This window comes from Coturnix japonica, linkage group LGE22C19W28_E50C23 (assembly GCF_001577835.2).
Source record: "Coturnix japonica isolate 7356 linkage group LGE22C19W28_E50C23, Coturnix japonica 2.1, whole genome shotgun sequence".
NCBI lineage: Eukaryota > Metazoa > Chordata > Aves > Galliformes > Phasianidae > Coturnix > Coturnix japonica.
This window is the reverse complement of record NC_029544.1, coordinates 474154-483429: the sequence shown is the minus strand read 5'-3', so window position 1 is coordinate 483429 and position 9276 is coordinate 474154. Positions and strand designations below refer to the sequence as shown.

The 9276-nt window shown below is 51.0% G+C and overlaps 1 protein-coding gene across 2 annotated transcripts in view; it reads left to right on the top strand.

Annotated features, from left to right (window-relative positions):
• Window positions 1–9083, top strand: part of SLC48A1 (solute carrier family 48 member 1) — a 9698-nt gene extending 615 nt beyond the window's left edge. Inside the window, exons 2-3 of one of the 2 annotated variants that reach the window (XM_015886862.2) lie at window positions 7099–7266; window positions 7649–9083. In XM_015886862.2, coding sequence (XP_015742348.1) covers window positions 7099–7266; window positions 7649–7785 — 305 coding nt within the window. In that variant the 3' untranslated portion in view covers window positions 7786–9083. Of the gene's footprint in view, window positions 1–7095; window positions 7267–7648 lie in introns of both variants that reach the window. The other variant, XM_015886861.2, reaches the window with a different exon arrangement.
• Window positions 9084–9276: the final 193 nt, after the last annotated feature.

Below are 9276 nucleotides of genomic sequence, written 5' to 3'. Positions count from 1 at the left end.
ATAGGGGGGTGTTTGTCTTAAATCTGAATGGGAAAGATGGGGGGCATAGGGGGGTGTTTGCCTTGAATCTGAATGGGAAAGATGGGGGGCATAGGGGGGTATAAGCTGTGGCTGGTAGCAAGGCTGCAGGGGAGAGGATGGGGACAGATGGATTTTGGGGCACCCTGTGGTGTTTTGGGTGCTCTCTGCAGGTCTTTTATGTGTGTTATTAAGGGAGTGACTTTGGCTAGAAGCTATTGGGGTTGCAGCAGCTTTCAGGCTGTGTTTGCAGCTGGGAATATCAGGGGTTCACAGTGTTTGCATGTGTATAGAGTGAGCCCTACATGCCAGCCAGCTTTGTTACCCATAGGAGGATATTAGTGCAGGCTTAACATTGGCTTTGCTAAGGAAACTCAGGGCTGGAAAGTTGCGTTCACGTGTGCTTTGTGTTTTCAGGGAAGGAAAAAGAAAGTGGCATCCTCCTGAGCTTTGTACCCATGGGGACATGGAAGTGAAAGCTGTTTGCCATGCAGGGTTTGAGCTGGAAGGTGAACACTGAAAACACAGAGATTTGGTGGCCAAAGTAGATTCTGTGTGTCTTAATGACTACTGGGTTGGAGATCATAGTCCTGTTTTGCTTTGTTAACTGAGCAGCTCATGGGTTTTATGGGGCCAAATGCAAGTGAGCACCTGGAGGAAGAGCACAAAGTGAAGTGAAACTTGCTATATTTGCTAGTTTGCACTCTATATACACTCAGCCATAGTCTAAGTGGGATCTCAAAGCCTGAGAAACCCATTAAGGAAAGGCAGGAAGGCTTTCAGTGTGTCCTGCTGTTACGACAAAGCTGTTTGAGGAGGTTCCTTGGCTGCTTTTTCCTGCCCTTCTGCTTCACGTTTTGCCTCCTGGTGTTTCAGGAGGTGAAATTCTTCCCCATGTAATTGCAATGAGATTTCAGCTTTGTATTCCTACTTGTTCTTGTGTAGCATTCTGTCTCACCAGCAAAGCAAAAGCCAGGAAGGAACAGGAGCAACCAGTCATGTATGGAAAGGACCTTTGGAATCGCTTGCTGCCCTTCATTGGAGTTGTTCTTTGCTGGGATGTCTCTCCATGCTTCCCTTCATCCTTACAGTCTTCTCTGCTTTAATCATTTCAGTTCAATTACCTCTCCCTATGAAACCACAGCAATTGAAGATGCTGAGCAGCCACCATTCCAGTCTTTCCAGTCGCCTTTCATAACAACAACCACCCCCTGCACACACAGCACTGAGTAACATCAGCTCCCTGATCTTCACAGGGCAACCTCAGGACCTGGATTGTGGTTCCTATGTTCATGCTGCCCATCTCAGTGCTCTGCTGTTCCATTCTGAGCCACTTTATGGGCTGTTTCCAAGCTGCTCAGTTATTTCTGGCCCCAAACAGAATGCTTGTGCTTTGAGAATGCAGTGTGGAGCAGATAGCAAAGCAGGTGCACAGAAGATGAAAGGTGAAAAGAGCTTTTCAGATGCTCAGAATCATGAAGATACCTGATAAGTGAAAGAGGCAATTTGTGCTTCTATTCCATTGTCTTAAATGGAGGGCAGCACACTGAGGGGGAGCCCTGCTGAAAGGAGATCTGGATCCCTCCAGGTGCTGCTAAAGGGCAGGAAAACATGCTGTTGGTTTCCTCTTTAATGCCCTTTTTCACCCCCTGTACCCATGCAGCACCGTCTGCTTTCCTCCAAACAGAAATAAACCCCAAAGCACGTGCCCATGGGGGAGGGTTCGCCAAATGGAAGCCAGTTGGCACTCAGACCCTCCATAGACTCCTCGCCTTTGAGAGCTGCTTGCCTAAAATACTTCACTGTTGATCCTCAGCTATTTTGGCAGAGGATCCAAGCAGGGAAAACCCATTTTTAACCTCTGATGTTTCACTCACTTGGCTGGGACCCCAGGAAGAAACATTGCACCCTTTCTGGGAACCAAGCAGAGGAGGCAAAGCTTTCCCAACACAGAAAGGACAGAAGGGACGTGTGCTGGTAAAGCTCCTATTGGGGGGGTGGGTACAGCTCACAAAGCAAGGTTTGTGTGGATACTGAGGGCTCTTCAAGCACTGCAGGCGTCCCCATTGCTCACCACAGGCTTCGTGTTTTCCATTCAGTCACTCTTTAATGCGTGCTTTGTTTTGTTTTCTTTTGCTTTGCTTGTGTTTGCTGTCAGCTGCCGCCCCCCAGAGCCTGTTTCAAGCCCCAGGAAGAGGAAGGCTGGCTGCAGAGCAGCTCCCCTGTGTGTGCACATGCTTCTCCTTGGCCTCACGCCGTTGTTGTTTTGTCCCTGGGATCCACAACACCCATCCGTGCTGTACACGGCGTCCTGGCAGCGTGCTCTGAGCTCAGCAAAGCAGCTGCTCTGCTGCTGGCTGCCAGCAGCAATGCTTTGCCTCACCAGGAGCAGTGGGGAAGCCTCATCATGGCCTGTATTGGAATGGACTTCAAGGATCATGAAGCTCCAACCCCCCCCCATCACATGCAGGGCCACCAACCTCCACATTTAATAGCTGCCCATCCAACCTGGCCTTGAATACCTCTAGGTATGGTTGGGGTATCCACAGCCTCTCTGGGTGCTATTCCAGCACCTCACTGCTCTCTTGGTAAAGAACTTCACCCTGACATCCAATCTGAATCTTCCCCCCCTCCAACTCCAAACCATTTATCCTCATCCTTCTATCTGCCCCTTGAAAGACTTGGCTACCCTGCTGTCTTTAGGCTCCCTTTAGGTCCTGGAAGGCTGCAATGAGGTCACCCCACAGGTCCTGGAAGGCTGCAATGAGGTCACCCAGCAGCCTTCTGCAGCCTTAACAAGCCCATCTCCCTTTGTCTTTCTAATGGAGGTGCTACAGCCCTCTGAGCATCTTTATGGCCTCCTCTGGACCCTCTCCCTGTCTTATACTTCCAAACCTGAACACAGCACTGCAGAAGGGGCCTCATAAAGGCAGAGCAAAGCAGAGAGGGATAATCACCTCCCCATCCCTGCTGGCCACCCTTGTATTGATGGAGCCCATTGGCTTTCCAAGCTGTAATCACACACTGCTGCCTCATGGTCAGCTTTTCACCCCCCAGGACCCCCATATCCTTCTCTGCAGGGCTGCTCTCAAGGTCTTCTCATCCCAGTCTGTATCTATGCTGTGTCAATGCATGTCAGCATTGTCCTATTGCCAGGCTGGGGTCGATCCAGCTGTCAATTAAGAGCTCCTTTAAACTCCATCCAAGCTCACTGTGGGTGCACTCCTGGATTGAAGCTACGAATTAAAGGCATTTTATCAAAGCTCCTGCTAACCACCATTAAAGAAAACAACCCCCCAGCCCCGTTGTTTCAGATGTACCAGTGCTTGTTGGATCGTTTCCTTTTCCTGGAGCTTTGTGTGCTTTAAGGCAATGACTTTTTCATGTTGTTCCACTTCAATGTTTGCTCCAGGTCGGAAATCCCTCCATTGTGTTTTATTCTGCAGACTCGAAGCGTGGGGGGTGAATCCAACCCAGACCAAGGGCTATGGAGCTTCTGATGTTATTATGTGCTGCAATGGAGCTTCTGATGTTATTATGTGCTGCAATGGAGCTTCTGATGTTATTATGTGCTGCAATGGAGCTTCTGATGTTATATGTGCTTGCAATGGAGCTCTGATGGTATTATGTGCTGCAATGGAGCTTCTGATGTTATTATGTGCTGCAATGGAGCTTCTGAGTATTATGTGCTGCAGTGGAGCTTTTGATGTTATTATGTGCTGCAATGGAGCTTCTGATGTTATTAATGTGCTGCAATGTGGAGCTTCTTGATTGTTATTATTGTGCTGCAATGGAGCTTCTGATGGTATATTATGTGGCTGCAATGGAGCGTCTATGTTAAGTTATAATGCTGCAATGGAGCTTCTGATGTTATTATGTGCTGCAATGGAGTTTCTGATGTTATTATGTGCTGCAATGGGAGCAGCATGAATGCAGTTCTGGGATGCAGAGGTGCAGGTTTGAAGGAGGAGCAGATATAAGGGGGGAGATGGATGTGAACCAAAGCTGAATGCACTGCAGGTCAAACATTGCCTTAAAGAGCCAAGCTTTTATCCCCCATTCCATCTAAAAGCCTTCAAAAAGGCACTTATTGAGCTGAAGGAGTGAGGTGTGATGCTACATTTTGGGTTAAACACACAGGCTTTTTGCTTTGGGCTTTTCCACGCTCTCTTTCCTCCTGTCCCCCACTTGTGCTGATGCAGATGCTGATTCAAACAGCTCCGTGTGCTCATTGCAACACTTGTTTTGGCCATTATAGAGAAGAAAACAAGTTGGGGGGGGGCAGCTCTATTGCTTCAATGGAGGATCTGAGTGCACCAGGAGACAGACAGGCATCACATGGATGGAGCTGGGTGAGTCTCCTTCCCCTCTGCTTCACCACGTGTTATTTGCTGGGTGAAAGGATTCCCTGTTCTTTAAGGGGCCTCATGACCCAGCTCTGCACGCTGTGATGCTGTCAGCAGGCTTCTCTTCTTTGGGAAGTGCTTGGTGTGAGGTTATAGGGGGGGATTAGCTGAGCTTCCTTCCCAGTGCTGTGTCAGGCATTGGGCTGAGCTCAGTCTTGCTGACAGCTCACGTGCTGCCTCTTCTTGCTGCCTTGCATTCGGAGCCCTGACTCAGCACTTGAGCTGAATTCTGCTGATTCATCTTCAAGCTTGCAGCAGGGAAAACTGCTTCTTGTGCCAACTGCAGAAGCCAGAGCTTCCCCTCCCATCAGCAGTTTCAAGGCGTTGCAAAGCTGAGGAACGTCAGGAGGAGCTGAAGCTTTTGCTTTCACTGTTTTATCTTCTACAGGTTGGGTTTTATCTCCTTGAGCCACCTGCCTGCCCTTTGGGTTTGCTATGGCCCCAAAGAGACAGAAAGCACCGCCAGGTTTCCTAGCAAAGAGCTGCCTTTGTGTAGGCTCAGCTTCATATTCAGATCAGAAGGGCTGCAAGCAAGGAGCTGCAAAGCAAACCCAACACAGTGCTGCCATCCCTCCCTATGTTGTTTTTGCTCTGTGTCACAAAGCTCTCTTTGAAGCCTGGAGAAGCTCTGCATGGAAGGAGAAGGAGAAAAGCTTCACGAAGCAGCGCTTTGGGTTGCAGCAGTGCCAAATGGAGGCACACCATTGCAGATGATGCTCCTTGTTGCTGCTGTGGTTCCAATAGGCAGCAATGTTTGCTTACAGCAGATGCAAAGCTGCTTCAAAATGGGCTGGGGAGCAGCACACAGCCCAGATCTGAGGGTTTGAAGTGTCTTTTTCCTCTGCTGGAAACAAGGAATAACTCTTTGTGCTCAGATATTACACTGGTTGTGTAACCCAGCCCCCAGAAGTGCTGGATTTAATCCACTTTAAACACTAGATGAGAGTCCTTTGCCCCAAGTGGGAGCTTTATGCAAACTGTGAGCAGCTGGGAGCTGCAATCTGCACCCCTTCACTTCCAGAAATCCCATCAGAAACATCCCAGTCCTATGACAGTAGGTCCTCCATTAGGAGGGATGTTTGATAGGGTGGGTATCACTGGTGCCTATAGGAGTGGGGCTGTTTGATGGGATGGGGGTATCAGTGGTGCCAATAGGGCTGTGTGATGGCATGGGAGTCACTGGTGCCTATAGGAGGGCTGTGTGATGGGGTGGGGGTCACTGGTGCCTATAGAAGGGCTGTTTGATGGGATGGAGTTCACTGGTGCCCATAGGAGGGGGGCTGTGTGATGGGGTGGGTATCACTGGTCCCAATAGGAGGGCTGCTTTATGGGATGGGGGTCACTGGTGCCCATAGGAGGGCTGTGTGATGGGATGGGTATCTGGTGCCAATAGGAGGGGGGCTTGGTGGTATGGGGGTCACTGGTGCCTATAGGAGTGGGGCTGTTTGATGGGATGGGTATCACTGATGCCTATAGGAGGGCTGTGTGATGGGGTGGGGGTCACTGGTGCCTATAGGAGGGGGGCTTGGTGGTATGGGGGTCACTGGTGCCAATAGGAGGGCAGACTGATGGGATGGGGCCACTGGTGCCTATAGGAGGGCTGTTTGATGGGGTGGGTATCACTGGTCACAATAGGAGGACTGCTTTATGGGATGGGTATCACTAGTGCCTATAGGAGGGCTGTGTGATGGGGTGGGGGTCACTGGTGCCTATAGAAGGGCTGTTTGATGGGATGGAGGTCACTGGTGCCCATAGGAGTGGAGCTGTTTGATGGGATGGGGGTATCAGTGGTGCCAATAGGGCTGTGTGATGGGATGGGAGTCACTGGTGCCATTAGGAGGGATGTTTGATGGGATAGGGGTCACTGGTGCCTATAGGAGGGCTGTGTGATGGGGTGGGTATCACTGGTGCCTATAGGAGGGCTGTTTGATGGGGTGGGGGTCACTGGTGCCTATAGGAGTGGGGCTGTTAGATGGGATGGGTATCACTGGTGCCTATAGGAGGGGGGCTTGGTGGTATGGGGGTCACTGGTGCCAATAGGAGGGGTGCTGTTTGATGGGATGGGGGTCACTGTTGCCTATAGGAGGGCAGACTGATGGGATGGGGTCACTGGTGCCATTAGGAGGGCTGTGTGATGGGGTGGGGGTCACTGGTGCCCATAGGAGTGGGGCTGCTTGATGGGATGGGGGTCACTGGTGCCATAGGAGGGCTGTTTGATGGGATGGGTATCAGTGGTGCCAATAGGGCTGTGTGATGGGATGGGGGTCACTAGTGCCTATAGGAGGGCTGCTTGGTGGGATGGGTATCACTGGTGCCTATAGGAGGGCTGTGTGATGGGATGGGTATCACTGGTGCCATTAGGAGGGCTGCTTTATGGGATGGGGGTCACTGGTGCCAATAAGGGCTGTGTGATGGGATGGGGGTCACTGGTACCCATAGGATGGCTGTTTGATGGGGCCAGGGGGGCAGAAAACAGCCAATCCTCACCTCAAAGGCTCCTTCCATTGTGGCTCCTGGAGCACAGGAGCAATGGGAGCTGTTATATGGGTCACTCCAAGCGTTTGGAGGGGGATGTGTGTGAGGTGGAGGTGGTCCTGCTGTGTTTCTTCATGGCCTGTTGTGCTGCTGAGTGCTGCGTTGCTGTACTGACTGCCCTTGCTGTCTGATCAAGCAGGTGTTCTGGCGCTCTGGGCCCTAATCACGCATGTGATGTATGTGCAGGATTACTGGAGGACCTGGTTAAAAGGGCTGAGGTTCTTCCTCTTCATCGGGATCCTCTTCTCAGCTCTCTCCATGGTGGGATTCTGCACATTCCTCGTCCTGGCCATCACCCAGCATCAGTGTGAGTTGATGTGAGCTCAGCTCTTCCTCCTATAGACACCAGAATGTACTTAAATCTATATGATAAGGGGATACAGATAAGGGGAGTGCTCTTAAACGCCGCTTCTTCAGCACTCTTAAAGCAGGTGGGTGAGGGTTTGGGGACCTCAGTGTGTATCAGCAGGGTGAAAATGCCTTCAGAGCTTAGTCAGCACATGAAGCTTCCTGCTGTGAACATAACATGGGAGAGCTCACATAATGACTCCCAATATCTGCTGGGTAAGGGGTGTAAGGCAGGGAGGGTTTAGGGGCTGTTTATTGTATGCTTTAGTTTGGGGTTGAGGTGGATTCAGACTGTGAAGGATAAAGGGGGGGTTTGAAAGACGTCCCTTTTTCTCTCCTAGCCCTGACTGATCCCAGAAGCTTTTACCTGTCGTGTGTCTGGAGCTTCATCTCTCTGAAATGGGCTTTCCTGCTCAGCCTCTATTCCTACCGGTACAGGAATGAGTTTGCAGACATCAGTATCCTCAGTGACTTCTAACAGCTGGGACTTATTGCTCCTGTCTGAAAGGTGCTGGATGTCTGAGCTGCCCCCCAGCGGTACGTGCAAGAAGCATTAGAGGAGGCAGAGAAGGAAACCACCCAGTGCTGCTCGGTTTGTCTGTCTGCAATAAGGGGTTTTTTATTTGTTTCCTAATTGCTTTTACTCAACCATTTAAAGTTTGGCTCACGCTCTCAATCTGTTCCTTCTGTCACATCCCTGTGCCTGGCAGTGAGCTGAAAGGCACCATCTGCTCACAGACAGCAGGCCTGCACCCACACCCTCATTGCCCCGAGGTCTATGGGGTTCATGTGGGTCAGAAGCCCCCAATGTGGAGGGGCTGTAATGCCTTCAGGATGCAGCCCCTGAGGGTGTGCATAGCAAACAACCCTGCTGTGTGCAAGCCAAACCCTACAACCAAACTCCTTGCACTGCTCTGCCCCATGGAGAGGAAGGGAAGGGAAGCCCTGGGTACCCCCAGCACCCCACATCTCCCACAGTGTGGTACAGCTGAGATCAAGGAGCATCTTGATACAGCAGAGCAGTGGGCAGCTGGGCCAGGGGGGGCGGCTGGGAGTCACTAAAGCCAGACCCCACTAAAGCCAGACCCCACTAAGGCCAGACCCCACTAAAGCCAGACCTCACTAAAGCCAGACAAAGTCCACGTGAGTGGAACACACTTAGGAGCTTCAGTGCTCAGCCTTTTAAATACTAACCCCCCCCCTTCCTGCTGGCAGCAATGGCAGGAGGTGCAGTGCTGATCCCTGCTGACCACCGTGGAGTCTGCAAGTGCTTTTACACTGGCTGTCCTAACCCATCTCCTACACAACACTGCCCTTGGGTTTGCTGCTTGGCTGCTGTTCCCAGCCCTATAAGCTGCTGCTGGTCCCTTCCCATCACCGAGTGACATCACAGCAAGGCCCAGCATCCAAAACTCCCATCACTTTTACCCCCCTGGAGGTTTTTAAACGTTATTTCTGTGATGATTTACCCACAGAAAAGCTCACTGAACCCCTTGTTTTATTCCCCCCCCACCCCCTGGCATCTTTTAGCTCTGGACTTTATACTCCAATCTCAGCTTTTTAAAAGATGGTGGATGTAAATATATAATATATATATATATATTTTTACATTGTGCTTTGGTTGCACGCTTGGTGTAAGGCCTGGCCCTGCAGCGGGGTGGTGATCGACAGCAGAGCTCGTCTGTGTGTATCCCAGCATCTCCTTGTACTAAACCACACTGTAACTCCTATGTGATGCCACAATAAGAGCAGAAATACAGTCAATTTCTCACCGTACCGGTTGCCTGTGGTCACTGCTCCACCGAGTCAAGAGGGGGGAGGGAAAGGGAAGGGGAAGGGAATCAAAAATGGAAGGGGAGGGTAAAGGAAGGAATGGGGAAGGGGAAGGGGAAGAGGAAGAGGAAGGGAAGGGGAAGGAATGGGGAAGGGGAAAGGGAAAGGGAAGGGGAAGAGGAAGGGGAGGGGAAGG